Below are 17,882 nucleotides of genomic sequence, written 5' to 3'. Positions count from 1 at the left end.
ACATTTGGAAGAAAATTCCAATTTTTGGCCCACAGGTTATACGACCGAGCAATACTAGAGCAATACTAGAAGTCAAAAATATCAAGTGAGAAGTGAGATGTCTGTCTTTTCACTTCTCATACCTCAATACTCACTTCTCACTGTGCAAAGTGAGAAGTGCTAAATGAGAAATTTTAAGTGAGAAATGAAGAGTGATAAATGAGAAGTTAGACTTCTCGCTCCTTACTACTTCCGTTATTTTCTTCTTTTTGTTACAGGCAGGAAGTGCGAAGTGAGAAATGTAACGCCACATCTCACTTGTCCTTTCTCATTTCTTACTTGTCACTTTCATTTCTTTTCTTATTATGAGAAATGAGTAATGTGAAGTGGGAAGTGAGAAGTACCAAATGAGATGTGAGACATCTCCTTTCCCATTTCTCACTTCTCATTCCTTACTAGTTATTAATAACTTCTACTTTTTATAGTGAGAAGTGAGAACTATTTATTTCTCACATCTCATTTCTTACTTCTCACTTCTCATTTATTACGCCTTTTTTTCATCTTTACTTTTTACCATTGGAGTAACTAGCTTCGATGCCTAGGAAGGGCTATAGCCCCTTCATCTATTTTCTCTATTTTGAACTTCTTTTCAAAAATTTTCGAACATTTTACCATCTCATTAAGTTACCTTAGTGGTGTAATGTGATAAATCCGATCCAACCACCTAAGGCAATTGCGGATCAATCAGACTCATCCATATTCTCTTTTCTCAAGCACGTGTTTTCTGTTGTAGCCCACAGTACCAAATAGTGTTTGTTTACCTGCCGATGACTGCTACAACGACTCAAATTGATGGATTATGGCTATTGCATCTAAGTGTAGCAGCGATCGGCGTTGTCCTGCACGTTCACAGGACAATATGTGATTGATCGCCGTCAGGCTCCCACCGAGAGGCAGTGAATATATCTGCATATTTCTATAAATATTCTATCTATCTCAAATGAAAAAAATAATTATGCAACATTCTTCCAGAGATTTCGACGGGAATCCTCCAAGAATACCGAAGGGAACCATCAGAGATTCTGAAGGCAATCCATCAGGGATTCCAACAGGAATGTTCCAGGGATTTAAAATCCTCCCGGGATGACGATGGAATTCTTCCAGGGTTTCCAACGTGAATGTTCCAGGGGTTTCAATGAGAATCTTCTAGTTATCTTCCATCCTCCAGGATTACTGACGGGAATATTCCATGAACTTCCAGGGATTCGGACGGGAATGTTTCAGAAAATCGGACGGAAATATTTCATGGATTCTAATGAGAATCTTCCGGAGATTCCGAATGGAATCGTCCAGAAATTCCGACGGGAATATTCTAGGAGCTCCGGGAAAGTTCCAGAAGTTCCAACGGGAATTTTCCAGAGATTTCGTCGAAAAACCAACGTGGGAATTCCAACGTGATTTTTTCAGGGATTTCGTAGGCAATGTTCCAGGGATGTAGAAGCAAATCGTCGATGGATTCCGAACCAATCTGTCAAGGGTTTCAGAAGCAAATCATCGAGTGACTCCGAATTAATCCTCTAAGGATTCCGTAAAGTATCCTCCAAAGGGAATCCTTCAGAGATGTTGAAGCAAATCGTTGAGAGATTCTAAAGATTTTTTTAAGGAATTCCGAAAAAAATCTTCGAAGGATTTCAAAGCAAATCGTCGAATGATTCGGAAGTAAATCTTCGAGGAATTCCGAAGCAAACCGTCGATGTATTCTAAAGCGAATCGTCGAATGATTCCGACGTAATTCGTCGAGGGTTTTTGAAGCAAATCGTCAGAAGGATTCCGATCGTCGGGATTCCGAAGTAAATCATTGAGGGAATGTGAGACAAAACGTCGAGAGACTTCGTATTAAATATTCAAAATATCCCGAAGCAAATTGTCGAAGTATTCTGAAACAAATCGGGATTCCGAAGCATCCCAACAAACAATTTTAGCTGAATAAGCTAATTTTTCAGCTAAAGAAGACTATTTCTGGCTTTATAAGCGCTTCGCCGAATACAAATGTTTGTTGAGAAATCTGCGAATAATTTCAAAACAAATCTTCGAACGACTCTGGATGAATTCCGAAGAAAATCAACGCGAAATTCTGAAGAAAATCCTCCATGGATTACGAAGGGTATCACCATACAGATTTCCGAGGGTATCCCTCAACGACACCAAAAAGGAATCCAGTGTGAATTCTTTTTTTTGACTGTTGGCGAAGTACCACGATTGCTTTGATTGATATTTTGGTGGCTCTCCGTTGTTGTTTATATCAAGCTAACTTTGATGCTTTCAAATTAAGGTCACTCCTCACGGAATCCAAGTTTCGGGAGCAAACTTTCGTAAAAAGAGGGAGGAAAGAGTATAAGTGTGGAAGCTGATATCTTCACACGCACGCATGATAGGAATGTTTTTATTGTTTTGGAATGGAAATTTCTCCCAAATCATTTTGATATATTTGAGCAAGCAACGATGACTAGTCAATAACATGATTATATTGTTCCTGATTGTCGTGTCCAACACAATATTAACATGATTGAAGCAAAGACAATTTTTTTCACAAGACTGTAATGTCTTTCATGAAACAGAAATTCATGAAAATTTGGCGAAATTCTTTTCATTGTTTTTGTTTTCTATGAGAGTGAGAAAGAACTAAATGTAAATAACGCGTGATGAAAAAAGATGAAAATTTCAGTTCAGTACTGGTTACGTTTACTAAGGAAAGTGGTTTTCATATTGCTATAAATGATTCGATTTTTGAATTTAATTCTTCGTTTTTGAATTTAAAAGGATATATTTACTAATGGAATAATCCTGTGACGTGGTAAAATTTTGAAATTTAAAGATTTTTTAAAGCATTCCCAAAAAATAGTTGCGGTCGCCATTTTGTCAATATTTATTTTATTCCATTATGCAGGCTATTCGCTTTATATTCCACCAAGCAAAAATTACTTACGTGGATTTTGGCGATCTCTAAAACTCAGAAGAACTGATAGAGCACGACGTAATTGACATTTTGCAAAAACAAAATCAGATTACCAACTCTTATCAGTTAAAAAAAATTGGGTCAAAGCTACCGGAACCTATCCTGATGTTGAATGCCTTTATCAGCGTAATTCCACACGGTAGGCGTTTGTAGGCCATCCTGCAAAATTTTTGACATTTGACAGAATCTGAGTATTGTCATACTTGTAGTTTGGTAGTACAAATAATCAAATCCAAATTTCATCATTTTTCAAGTGCGATTAATCGAAGCAAAACATTGGGAAGAAGTTAGTATTATACTTTATCTCTTAGTACATTAAGCGTACTTTGTAGTGTGATATCAAATTCCAGTGAAATGTTTGTGTTGTGTAAACTCGCTGAACAAAATAAAAGTGTCCCGGATGTGTGCCTCAATGAACCTAAATGTAGGCCGCAGCAAACTCCACCCATTGTAACGGTCGTCCCGTGCATTTGAAGTGCGCTTGATTTTTTTTATATTGCGATTGTAAGCCATTGTTTTTGGATTTTATGACACTGTAGGCTTCTAAAACAAATGAACGTTCTTTTTTCATCAATTCAAGAGCATTTTACTTCATATTTTTCCCTTTCTAGCGACTTTCAAAGGTGGCTCACAACCGGAGAAAAGTTATCTAAGATCTTTTAGCTTGCATTAATGTTCACATCACTGCATAATATTGACTAGAAGAAAAAGTTATGAGCGGAAGTCGCAACTAGGCCCACAACCGGGGGTACTCTCCTATACAATATTTGACGTGAAACGTCAATATTCCATGCAAGTTGTAAGAAAACTTGTTAGAAAGGGCACCATTTAATCGCCAAAATCGTAAATTTCTGCACATCAAGTTTTACGCGCTGGTAAATTTTCAATATTTTTCCTACACATGTAAGAAACGGTGCCAGTGAAAAGATTTATAGAATTTGAATATTACTGGAAGATTTCAATGTTTATTTATTATGTCATTGCTCTGACGCCGCCTATGAATATTTATATTTTTTAATAAGCCTAAATAGGATGAATAAGTAATAATCAATAAAAATGACTGAATTCCAATAATTCATTGCTATAGTACGAATGTTTTTTTTTATTCTGGTAAGTTCTGTAATTGTGAATGTAAATTTAGAAAATATTTTTAAAAGAAGAATAAAACAGGTAGACAAATAAAAGTATTGAGTTAAATCATTGTATTTTTTAACCTTGGTAATCATTGTTGTATTTTACTGTTTGAACTAAAAAAATAGAATGGAAAGCATCTCAATAATCTACTCTTCAACAATAATTGAATTCACGCTTATCTGTCTAATGCAATTAACTAAAGCACAAACGGTATGGGCGCAAAACCCACGAAACGTAAAGCAAACGCAACGACAACAACTATGGAATCTTAAAGGGACGGTAGGGATTTCAGGATCACAAGGGTAGCTCATTATCTTACGCACGCGTACGAGGCTTCTATGAACAAACACACACGCACACTGACACTAAGTACAAGAAATGTACCAATCTTGGGAGAAAGTCACGCAAAGCATTCCATTTTATTTTCCGATCGAAAGTTTACTCCAAAAGCAGCAACGGATTGAACAGCAGCATTGGTGGTGGCATTTTCTACCGGAGCTTTTAGCAGCATGCCCTCCCTGGTGGTGGACTTTACCAAGCCGACTCCATCCCATGGAGTCGTGTCAAGATGTTTTGTTTTGATTGATTGGTGTTGTTTTGGCTGCAAGCTTTTTAGGCTCCATAAACTTGGTGTACGGGGGAGAATATTCCCCCTCCTGTGTAGTGAAGCGTTTGATCCCTAGATAATGGCGGTGGAGTGAGGGAAGCGTGACTTGTTTGTTGCGTTATTTTATTAAGCAACCGCTATTTTGGTGGTTTTCCGTTTTAAATTTTACGCTCAGTCACGAGCAGCAAGTTCTACCCAGTGCCTTTATTTACTGTGGGGGACCTTTGGATTCCACCCCTAAGGATTTGTTCATTATTTTAATGTCACTTCATTAAGTATTAGGGGCGTAGTTTGTTGAATGCACACAATAAACCCTGACTTTGCATCTGTTAATGACTAAATAATCTACTTCTGGTCAGAGTAAAGACCTTTGTTTCTATTTTCATTTTACCCATACGTAGTCATTCAATATTTGAAGCAGTGCAACAGCGAATTACCAACGAGGCGCTATACCAATTTCCGAAAAAGAAAATGTTGAGCAAAAATCAAAAACCAAACCGCAGGCAGCAAAACAGAGCAACACTTACAAAAACCAGTTACTAGAGAGAGATATATAAGGAAGCTTCATAGTAAAAGTTTAGTAAAAGAGATACTCTTCGGGCAATTACTTTGCAGACGCCACCTTGGCTGATGTTGTTATTGGTACTGATGTGGTTGTTGTTATTATGATTGGGGGTGGTGGCAGAGGTGTTGCAGGTGGTGTTGCTGGTGTGATGGCTGTTGTTATTGATGATGTTGCTGTTACTACAACTGCTGCTATTATTCGTGCTGATGTTGGTCGGACTCGGGATGCTGGTGCCGTTCATTATGGCTGCGGCCGGGACGCAACCGTTGCCATTGGTGTGACTCAGGACGTACGTCGTGTAGGGCGGATGGGGGTGACCTGCCCAGGAGATCGTAAATCCGAGTGCCGCGGCCGCTGCTCCCGGAGGTACTCCCGCGGTCGCAACTGCCGTCGCTGTGGCGCCGTTCTGTACCATAGGGATCCATTCGCGGGAGAATGATTTTGTTTGTTTTTACAACGATATCAGTGTGTTTCGTGGAGCATGAGAAAGTAGAAGGAAGGCAGAGAGCTTTTAACAATCGTTGCTTTTGTTGATTTCAAGCGAGGAGTAATAACAGCTATTTGTCGGGGGAAAGGGATATGTATGATCGATATTTATTTGCTTAATATATAGAGTTCTGCTTTATTTTCGTTAGGGTAAAGAGATGGAGTAATCAACTCAAGTGGCTTCGCTAAACAAGCGGTTGTAACTAAAGTTTTGTAAACAAGCAGGGTATACCTACAAATTGAATTGAACCGACAAAGGTTGTTTTCTGGTGGAATGGAGTAGATTGTAATCACCGTAAAGCCTAGTTAGGACAACTTCACCAGACATTAATGTGTTGTGAACTAAAGCACCTCGTTTTTTTTGATAAATTACACACATTGAGTATGCATTCCAACAGTTAGTGAAGTTGTCCTTAAACCTTTGGCGTGATGCAAACTCTTTACCGGTCGGATAAAAGCAACATAATTTTCTGAACTCTCAGTATTCAGGATAATTAGAGCAAAAAAGTATATAAATGATTCGATGTTCTCAAGCGAGCATTCCAGCATCAGCCTCAAAAGCACTTTCATTCAAAAGCCGACCTCTTGTCAAAGGGGAATTCTTAAGCATGACTCGAGTGAACCGCTATTCCTTTCCTCTAACCAAAGGGAAACTAATGAACTGCAAGTTCTCCTATTAACCTTCAAGTGCCACCCATTATTGCACGAGAGCTCCCTCTCGACAGGGGAAAAATCAACCTCAACCAACGTTGCAACGTCTTCAATTAAAATCGTTATAACAATATTCGCACAACAGCTCTTATCCCAAACGGTTTTTCTCGCACTTCCCGCACACCATCGTCGTCCCGCGCCTCCACAAGAAAGGAAAAGCTACAATAATAGCATAATTTACTACAGCACGGCACCTGCTTCCTGACGGCGTCATTGCATTGGGTTTACTCACAGAGCCGCTGCGCTCTGATGATGGCTGCTGAGCTGACTCAGGCGGATGCTTCTACGGGGCGTTTGTTGTGTGTATGTCTGTGATGGCGTTATCTTTCTCGATTCTACTAAAGGCTCAAGCACGCAAGCTCTGCTGGCTTATCAAGGCGAAGCCGGGCCGGGATTTTCCGCTCCATAGCGCTCCCGCTCCCGTTCCGTCCACCCACCCACTGACGGACGCGGAAGGGGAGGAAATGCAATTCATGCTAAATAATAACAGAACACTTTTCTCACCTCGAAAAGCTGGAGTAAAAACACACCTCTCGAAACATTCAACAGTCCTTCAGGCGTCCTCAACTTTTCCTGTTGTTACACAGACTTCGTCGTGGTTTTGCTGCTTCGCCCGCAGGCCTCTGACAAGGCAGGTTGGCTTTCGTTCCCGAAACGAGGAAAAAAGCTGAACCAGGCTGTTGTTATGCAAACTCTTCTTTTCTCGCCGTGTCACCGCTCACCGCGCACACTACACAGGAACACTTTTCTCCGTTGTTGCTGTTGTTGTTGCTATTGTGGATTTTCTCCTGCAAAGGTATGGCAGCAGCGGCAGAAATTGCGACGGTGACGTTGGTTGCTGCATCCAGCGTATGAACCCTCTTTGGGGCTGGGAGTGCGCACGATTTGGAAGTGTGAAGTGGATGAAAGTGGGCGAAAAAGAAAAAGTTAATTTCGTTAACTGAAATGAAAGTTGACGGTGACAATTTAGTCAACAGCCATCAGCAGTGAGCGGCTTCTTGGGAGTGGGACTGCCAGTAAAGTGCAGCAGACGAACTTATTCGAAGTTAACTACGCCAGTCATTATTACAATCACGACAAACGCCAAAATGGGTGCTGAATGGGAAAGAACCAAATTTGAGACAGAACGATTTGCGATATCCAGGAACAGAGTGGGGGACACACCAAATTTATGAACTGCATGATTAATTGAAGTTACTTTAGACGGCCAAGTCTTCACATGCGCCATTTCTAATAAATTAGTTGGTTACCATTGATAGCTTTCTACTCTGTATCTTTATTCTATTTCTGAGGTATCGCTTTCATTTAGTGCTAGTTTATCCATTTTCCTATTGGCCACGTTCATGTGAATGCTCTAGCATGAATGAAACTTGTTCAAGAAGTCTTCTTGGGCACTTTTTAATTTTTTATTTGAAGCCATATTTTTGACTTCAAAACAATTTTTCGTCACAAATAAAAAAAATATCGAAATATTTTCGAGCACGTCGAAATGGATTTGTACACTTATTTTTTCTTCGGGATCTTAGAAATTCGGGAATATTGAATGCAAAGATAACAGTAAAAGCATTTCGATTATTTAACCTTTGCTAGATTGGGTGAAGTTACCTAATCGAAACCTCTGTGTTTGATCCTACTGAGCAGGCAACTAAGCGATTTTTGCTGAGCTGGGGAAAGAAGAATTGTGTATCTCAAAATAAGTATGACATTTTTATGTACTTAAATACTAAGTGCTTTTAAATATGTTTTTGATTCTATCTGGACGGTCTGCCTATTTTTCTGCTGTGCATCTAATGGCCGTTTTTTATTGTTTTCACAGCAAAATTTTTAAGAAGCTCACCTCGCGCAGTGTTAAAAAATTTGCTGCGATTTGTTATGATTTGGAAAATTCGTGACAAATGAAGGAAGAAACCTAAATTTGGACATCAACTTCAAAAATCCAATGAGATCAGATCAGGTCACCCAAATTCAATTGTGACACCATACCGGTTGCCTTGGAAACAATTACAGAAACCACAATACTAACCGGGAACCATCTAGCCTGGTTGACTACACGTTTGAAAACGTGGGTGGCAGGCATGAGACATTTACGAGAAGTATGTTTGAAGTGGCCAAGCCCTTATTCTATTGTAATATTGAGATGCATCACCCAGTAGAGTGTCTCCAAGCAATTGAACATTAAATAATGTCGTTTGGAATCGATCCACTGTATAAGCATCAATTTGTAATGTCCTGCTTAGAAGAAATGCTCGCGCATGGGCTAGAGCATTTATATGGAAAAGCCTTTTGTCGTGAGAGTCATCCACCTTACCTCTGTTCAAGGCCGGATTTAGCGGGGGAAGGAGGGGACGTGGCCCCGGGCTCCCACAAAACTTATGTACCAAAATCAAACTTTTTGGTATATTTTGGGGCCCCCGTCCTGCTAAATCCGGCCCTGCCTCTGCTTCATGCTTCCTTCATGAAGACAGGATGACTTATGTTCATCAGTTTTTACTGTTCTTCCGTATTATGAAATGGTTGTCGAAACAGGATTGAAATAGCAATAATGTTCAATTGAATGAAGCAGTAAATCAGCGTTGAAACAACAACTTTGAAGATTGAAACAACAATGTCCACGTTGTTTGGTGTAACAGTCAAAATAGTTGTTGCAATCGTTGAAAATTTTTTTGCGTGTAAGGCCCCTTCCTGTCAAACGGATTTCTTTGGCCAAATAACATTTTCAGCTAGATGCCATTTTCGTTGGTCGTTTCGCCGAAAGTTATTTGGCCAAATGCCACTTTGCCGAATAACCCTTTAGGATGAAAATCATCTGGTCAATATTATTTCATGCATTATGACTAGTTCTTTATTCACTTTATTCAGCAGCTCTGTACGTCCTCTGTCAGTTCTGCAGAGTCTGGTACCAGAAGGACTTATGTACCGGACATATGTGCAACGAAGTTTTTCTGAAATGTTGGAATATTTTCTAGGCTTAGTGGTCAAAGCGGAAATAGTCTACCAAGTAACTTTTCATTTCCACCAGACTGAAGACTATCTCTTGAATAGCAGTTAGAGAAATACAACTGGAAGGCCTCGTGAACATGGAAGGAATACAGCTGAAAATGCAGATTAGTTGCAGAAATTGGAGAAAACCCAACCAATGTTTGGAGGAACATTGAAAATCAGCCGATTTTTGCCTTTCTCGTATACTAAGTATACGTAAAGGCTATAATTTCACCCCAAAACCAAACTTTTGATAGAAGGCTCGGAGACCCATAGTGTTATATACCAATCGACTCAGCTCGACGAATTGAGGTGATGTCTGTTTGTGTGTATGTATGTATGTGTGTGTGTGTATGTGTGTATGTGTACAAATTTTGTAGACACACTTTTTGAAACTTAGCATTACCCGATTCACTCGCAACAAGTTGCATTCGACGGGGAATGCGGTCCCATTGTTTGCTATTGAAAATTGGCCTGATCGGACATTGCATTTCGGAATTATTGAAAAATCATTGTTTTTTCCCAAGGGTCCCCCCTTGGAAAAAAAATTTCAAAATCGAAAAAAAAAATTTTGAAGAATGGTGGGAATGCATAGTAATTAATGCAAAAACATGCAAAATGATAGAAAATATGCGATCTATCCACCTAAAGTGCTTTTTTGACCTTTCCTATGTGATTTTTTCAGTACATTTTACGATGCACGAGAAAGGCATCATCGCCGCTAGGTAGATTAATCTGGGTTTTTAAAAATAACTTTCTGTTCGTGTCGTCGTCATCGTCGCTGTGCAGTGTGAAGAGGAATGCGCCAGACAGAGCAGCGTGCATTGCTTTATTCATTTTCTGTTCTGTCTATTGTTTCATCTTGCGTGCCAACACTGCTCGCAATGCGATCGTATGGCGCGCAGATAGTCTAAGATTTAAATTTGAATGTTTTTGCGCACGTCCCCAAATTATAATTTGTATTGTATCCGTACTAAGAGTCGCCTATAAAAGGCGACTCTGAAATCATGTTCTGTACAGTGTTCGCAATAGTAACCTCCGAGTAGGCACGCTGCCTCTCGGAGGCAATAAAATCAAGTCAAGCTGAAGCAGAAGTATTTCTTTATTCGTTGCCCGGTGGATCACCCAAATAAAAAATAAACACAACGTAGGGTCGTCGAACCCTGGACGAAACATTTTCTTATAGCGATTTTCTCTTACCTATCGTTATCGCTATCGAATTTCCACCAAACCAAAACTTGTATGCAAGAACTGCAAGTGCCTATATCATACAATCTCTGCATAAGAACTATATAAGAAATGTCATCTCTCAACCACCAGCCAACTGTATAATACATGCAAACGCCTTCTTATCCTTGAGTATTCGAAATGACTACAAATATCCGAGTTCAGCGGTGATTATTTATAGGCGACTCATTTGATTTCTCCTGTGTCTCCACACTGATGACACACTTTTATAAGTAACTCAATTGGACTTGGAGCTAGCGCATGGGTGCGCTGTGCGGATGCTCGAAACAAGTCTAGGTTCGAATCCAGGTCAGATCTAAATACATTTTTTGTTATTTACATAACATAAATAAATCGTTAGTACCAGTGGATTGTTCCCAACTCAATACAACTTCGCATACTCGATCAAACTATGGGATTTTTTCCAGCTTCCAAGACGGGTCGGTGACGTTAGGCATCATTGGCGTAACTACCTCCGATGCCTAGGGGGGGCTATAGCCCCTTTATATTTTTTCTCGAAATTGACCCTCTTTTTGAAAATTCTCGAACATTTTAACATCTCATCAAGTTATCAGCGGTAATGTGACAAATGCAGTCCAACCACCTAAGGCAATTGCGGATCCATCACACTCATTCAGTGTGCACGTGTGAGCAACAACTCACAGTCTATGTTTAATTGCGCTCGACTAGCGTCAGGCAGTGGATATATTTGCATACTTCATAAATATTCTATCTATCTCAAATGAAAAAAAAATAGTGCAACTTTCCATGGATTCCGCCGAGAATCTTCCAAGAATTCTGATGAGAATCTTTTAGTGATCCTGACTGGAATGTTCCAGGGACACCGACGGGAATCTCTAAATATTTCGACATGAATCCTTCAAGAATACCGATGGGAACCTCCAGGGATCATGAAGGGAATCCACCAGAGATTTCGGAGGGAATGTTTCAGGAATTCCAACGGAAAAATTTCAAGGATTCCGACGAGAATGTACCAGGGATCCTTCACCCTCCAAGAATTTTGACGGGAATATTTCAGGAATTTGAAGGGGAATATTCCAGGAATCTCGTCGAAAACCCTCCAGGAATTCCAATATGATGCTTCCAGGTATTTCATGAGCAATGTTCCAGGGATGAAGACGCATATCATCGAAGGATTCCGAAGCAATCCGTCGAAGGACTTCGAAGCAAATCGTCGAGCGACTCCGAATTAATCCTTCAGTTATTTCGAAAAGAATCCTCCAGCGATCCCGAAGGGAATCCTCCAAGGATGTTGAAGCAAATCGTTGAGGGATTCCGATGCAAATCATCAAAGGATTTCGAAGCAAATCGTCGAATGGTTAAAAAAAAAATCGTTAAGGGACTCTGAACAAAATCTATGAGAAATTCTGAAGCAAACCGTCGATGTATTCCGAAACGAAACGTCGAAAGATTCTGAAGCAATTCTTCGCGGGATTCCGAAGCTAATCGTCAGCCGGGTTCCTTATCGCCTAGAGATCCCAATGCAGTTCATTTGCAAAACGTCGAGAGACTCCGAATTAAATCTTCAAAGGATTACTAAGCAAATCGACGAAGGATTCTGATTTGTCAAGGAATTCCTAAACCAATCTTAAAACGAATCTGGAGATATTCCGGAGCAAATCAACGAGACATTCTAAAACAAATCCTCCATAGATTTTAAAGGGTATTTTTCACAGATTCCCAAGGGTATTGCTTAACAATACTGGAAAGACTCCAGTAGGAATTCTTATGGATTACGATTGGAATACTTTGATAAATCCGAAAAGAATTCTTTACAGATTAAAGTGAGAATTTTGCTCGAATTCTGATGAGAATCCTTCTCAGATGCTGATGGAAATCTTTCTCAGAACTCAGAAACAAGCTAATTTTTCTTCCACTCATTTCATTAAGTATGATATAGTAAATATGAGAGATAACTCTTTAGTCTTCAAACTTTTTCGGTTTTTCATTTTGCTATATGTTGAAAACTGATATCACTGCTAACTAACTTATCAAATCCTAGGGGGCCATTTTTTTTTCTAGGGAGGGCTAAGCCCCCCCCCTAGCCCCCCCTTATTTACTCCAATGGGCATAAGTTATGATAGGCATAAAGAACGTTAGGCATAATTAAGATTCTCATTTTTTTTATATCATATGACAGTGGTTGCGGCTCTTGCATCGCTGGAGATACCCCTAAGTTTTTTTGCTCTAGTATCTCTCGCCTCGATCCTCTCTTCTTCACGTTTTGTTGAAGCAATTGTATCCAGGCTTGTAAAATGTCATCTGCATGTCATTTGACTAATTTGTTCATAACTTTCTTCAGAAACTAAATTTGCTTCATAATTTGGCATGTACTCATAACGCTTGAGTAGGGGTATATGTTTGTCCAAAGGTGCATTGCTTTAAATGTAACATCTGAGGCTGGAGAATGAAAACTCTCCAAAATGTCACGTGTCATTTGACATAATGTCATTTGAATGACATTTTGCCTCTCACGCCCCAGATTACATATTCACAGCAATGTCTTGTTAGACAAAGTTGTAGACACATTTAAGCGCTACAAGTTCGTCATACATCATGAATTGATAGCTAACCCCGAAAAAAAGTTCTGGGTAAATTATTGAAACGAATGCAAATGACATTTTACAACACTGATTGTATCCACATGTCGGTCTGGGAGAGCTGTACCAAAACATCACCTCAGCTGACTGCCAGAGTAGACGCGTCTACGCGACGTCGCACGAAAACTGCACGGAAAGGAATAACAATCAATAATAAGAAGCTGTCAAATCGTATGAGCGTTTTGCTTTGCATTGCACTTCGCGACTACGCTGGCCGCACCCTTGGGGTGAAGCTAGAGTAGACGTGAACTGGGACAGACTTGAAAAGAGGAAAAATGTAACGTCAACTGCTGTCACGAACTGTCAGATGCAGCTAGCAGCTTTTTGTGTGAAAGTATTGGAACCCCAAAAAAATATTGCGCACGATTTCCAGGATTTTTTTCACTTTAACGAGTATTCGAAATCATCTGGTTAGCTTATTGTCAATTAATTATAAACGAGTGTTTTGTTCCCGTTACCTTATGAAAACGAATTTACTAATTCGCGAATTGGATATACTTTTATTGTGCTCAGAAGAGTCTACCCGGGGCATAGGTGAAACAGTCAAAGAAACAGTTGAAACTCGATGGTTAACTGTGCTGCAAAGAAGAACAAGTGTCAAAAAAGGGAAAAGAAGCAGCGTCTTTGCATGTCTCGTCTCAGGACGTGACAACGCGACGCGCAAAGCAATTGACAGCTCATTGATAAAAATTGTTATTCCTTTGCGTGAAACGCGTCGCATCGCACGTCGCGTCTGCTCTGGCGGGCACCTTAGGAGGACACAAAATTCACCACAAACCACTACATAAATCCATATTTTTTTTAATGAGTGTCTGTGATTTTGCCCGGTATTGCACTAACACATTCACAATTCTTCGAAGGACGGAAAGCGACGACACACTGCCGGTGGTAAATCATTCAGAAAAACTAACGTACTAGAAATTATGTCCCGGCAAAAAAAAAACGTTGTTAGCTGTTTTCAGCAAATTATTAGCTTTTTTTCAGCAACTTTGCCAGAAATCTCAGCTCGGCTGTACGAATCTTGGTAGAAGTTAAACAAATTGCTGAGATCCCGATAAAAACATGAAGTGCGTGCGTACCACGTTAATCCCAAAATCTATGTTGAAAAAAATAACCGCGTAAAAACGACTTCAGCGAAAATCGATTTACAAAATCGACAATTAAAAACCGCGTGAAAAAACTTAAAATTCAAGTAAAAATATTCGCGTAAAAGCGTTTTTATACTAAAGCTGTATAACGTTTCAAAATTACTTTCAGTCTGCATTTTTTCTTGTTTTCTTTGATTGTTTTCAAAATTGTAATACAATGTTCGGCATTACGCATTGTTGTCCAAAGTACCCCCTGGGGCCAGCAAAGGTACCCCCAGTGGTACATGTACCCCAGGTTGAGAACCGCTATCATATGAGAATCTTTGGGATTGAATTGATAATTTCCCCGAGAATAACAATTCTTCGAAAAAATCCTTTCCTAGAAAATGACATTTCCCTAAAAATAACATTTCCTCGAAAATGGATTTTTTCCAAAAATGACGAAAATGAAAATAGCGTTTGCCCGAAAATAGCGTTTCCCAGAAAATGTCATTTCCCAAAAAATCACATTTCCCCAAAAAAAAAGTTTCGTGTCGATTCCCCGAAAATGATATTTGCCAAAGCATATCGAGGGCTGTAAATCTTTTCACTTAGGCTTTCAGCGATCGTGTACGTACACGCACGTTTCACTCACACTTTTACTCGGTTTGTTTGCAACCACGAGCAGCTGTCACGGCAAAATCAAATGGGATTGTTTGCAACCACGAACCTACGTTCGTGTTGGTGAGAAATGTCGGCGAGACCCTAATAGCGTTTGTTTAAAGATAACATTTTTACAAAATGACGTTTTCCGTAAATGACATTTATCCGTAAATAACGTTTCCTCGAAAACATTATTTCTTCTAAAAAAATGTTCCCGAAATTAGCATTCGCTTCCCAAATTGACATTTCCCCAAAAATTGTTTGGTGCATTTTATATTCAACGTCCATTATGTCAATCGTACATTATGCTTAACGTACTTATGCCTATCGTCCTTATGCCTATCGTCCTTATGCCTATCGTCCTTATGCCTATCGTCCTTATGCCTAACGTACTTACTTATGCATAACGAGGTAAACTCATCCGTGATGCCTTGGCTAATGGCGCCGCCCACTCGCATCCCCATTTCCGCAAATGGTATTTTCGGTCAAATGTCTAATTGGCCTATTTGGAAAAACGACTTTTTCGATCAAATGACCAGTATGTAAATTTCGGCAGTATGTCCATTTCGGCTAAATGATATTTTCGGCCATATGGTTTGTTCGGCCAAATGACAAATGCGGCCAAACACTTCTCGGTATTTTGGCCTTCCCGTCGTTTGGCCGGAAGTCACACAGCGAAAAGCCATTTATTCGAATTCCATTTGGCCGAATAACGCATAAAGCCGAAAGTCATCTGGCCTCAATCCATTTGGCCGAATTGAATGTTTGTCTGAAACGGTTATAAGGCCGAAAATGATTTTACCAAAAATGTCATGTGACCGAAAGCGACAAACAGCCAAAAGGGATATTCGGCCGAACTGGTAATTTGACCGTAAGAGTGTTGTGATCTAATAGGTCATTTGGCTGAAGATGCCGGAAAAGTCGTTAAACACGATAAATTATTTGGCCGAAAATGCCATTTGATATGAATGGTCTTTTAGCAGAAAGAGCCATTTGGCCTAAAAATGTATTTTTTGGAAAACAACCATTTCGGCCAAACGGCATTTTCTGCCAAATGACCTATTCGGCCAAAAGGCCCTTTTTGTCAAACTATCATTTCGGCCAATGGGAATTTTTGGTGAATTGAGGTATTCGGCCAACCATTTTTTCAATCAAAGGAACTGTTCGACCAAATGACATTTTCGACCAAATGCCTTTAGCACGCTTTAGACTAGATGGGCTTTGGGGGCAGCAGGGACAGCAGGGACAGCATGGACCATGTCCAAGGGCTTGACGACCCCTCCCCAGCTGTCTGCGAGTCAGGGAGAACTGCCTATGGCGTGGTGGGATTTAGCAGTGGGCTCTGCTAAAATCCCTCCCAAAAAACCACAAGTGCCCGTAAGCGGACTCTATCAAAGCGACTGTGTGCCGCTTCAAAAGCACAAGCCCAGGGAGTGCCAATTGGCATGGGGAGTGTCCCTACTCCGGTAGGGTAGCGCGTGAGCTGCTTCGGCAGGGAGTGAGTGATCTGTTTGTGCTGAGGCAGGAGTGTCATAGCGCGTCACCGCTATTGTCACCTCGAAGCGCAGCAGAAGTCTGAGTATGGACTGCACATGCTGAGGTAGGAGTGTCGTAGCGTTGTATCGTTGATTGGTCCCTACATACCGCTATCGACACCTCGAGGCATGGCAGTGGAGTGTTAGAGCGAGTTGGGGAGTGTCCCTACTTCGGTAGGGTAGCGCGTGAGCTGCTTCGGCAGGGAGTGAGTGATCTGGTTGTGCTGAGGCAGGAGTGTCATAGCGTGTCGCCGCTATTGTCACCTCGAAGCGCAGCAGAAGTCTGAGTATGGACTGCACATGCTGAGGTAGGAGTCGAGGTACCTATCGACACCTCGAGGCATGGCAGTGGAGTGTTAGAGTGAGCACCCGAAAAAGGGTCACATGGAGCGAATGGTCTTTGGAGAAGCTGCTTCGGCGGCAGGGTAGCAGTGGGTTGTACCCACACACCTACAGTTGTGCACATGTGGTGCATGGGGAGTGTCCCTGCTTCGGCAGAGTAGCTTGTGGTCTGCTTCGGCAGTGGTGTGATTGATCTGCTCGTGCTGAGGCAGGAGTGTCGTAGCGTAATATCTGTAGGCCCAGGCAGTTACCGCTATGGACACCTCGAGGCATGGCAGCGGAGCGCCCGGGAGAGCATCCAAGTAAGACTCAAATGGAGTGAATGGTGTGCGAGCACCCAAGTCAGTCTCGCATAGGACAAGGCCTGTGTGAGCGATAATGAGCGAGTACGCTTAGTACTGCCATCCCCCCAGAAGAAGTACTGCGAGGTAGTTCCTGGGGGAAACGATGTTGGAGCCCAAGGGAGTTTAGTCGGTATTACCAGTATGGTCGAGTCCGACACTCCAGTACACTTCCGTGTGGTAGTTTGGCAACTACAATGCACGTGTACTGGGTTAGTGTGTAAATGCATTCTCCATTGTAAAAAAAAAAAAAAAAAAAAATACTACATGGGCTTCGGCCAAATAGTATTTTCGGTAAAACGACATATTTGGCCAAGCAACTTTCTGCTGAGTGGCCTTCTGTCAATCCACTCTTCTCCGTTCAAAAATTCTATTTAATTAGGAGTTCTTTGGATTTCAACGGGAGATCCTTCTGAATTTCTACTCGAAGTGTTTCTTGATTTTAACGAGGAGCTTTACGAAATTTCAACAGAAAATTGTATGGTACATATTTTCAAGAAAAATCTCATGAATTTTAATGTTGTCTGGATATTCTACTGAATCTTCGGAATTTCCACGCAAAATTATGTGAACGTCTTCAAATTTGAATCGGCGTGGATAATTATAGAT

The 17,882-nt window shown here is 40.7% G+C and overlaps 1 protein-coding gene across 11 annotated transcripts in view; it reads right to left on the bottom strand.

Annotated features, from left to right (window-relative positions):
• LOC134220941 (muscleblind-like protein 1) overlaps positions 1 to 17,882 on the bottom strand; it is a 413,633-nt gene that overhangs the window by 82,648 nt on the left and 313,103 nt on the right. For all 11 annotated transcript variants that reach the window (XR_009982128.1, XR_009982129.1, XM_062700086.1 and 8 more), the window contains one exon: positions 5,345 to 5,707. Coding sequence is in view for 9 of the 11 variants with exons in the window: in XM_062700086.1 (XP_062556070.1) it covers positions 5,345 to 5,707 (363 nt within the window). In the remaining 2 variants the exon portion in view is untranslated. The remainder of the gene's footprint in view (positions 1 to 5,344; positions 5,708 to 17,882) is intronic.

This window comes from Armigeres subalbatus, chromosome 3 (assembly GCF_024139115.2).
Source record: "Armigeres subalbatus isolate Guangzhou_Male chromosome 3, GZ_Asu_2, whole genome shotgun sequence".
NCBI classification, from domain to species: domain Eukaryota; kingdom Metazoa; phylum Arthropoda; class Insecta; order Diptera; family Culicidae; genus Armigeres; species Armigeres subalbatus.
This window is presented reverse-complemented; position numbering and strand designations above follow the sequence as displayed.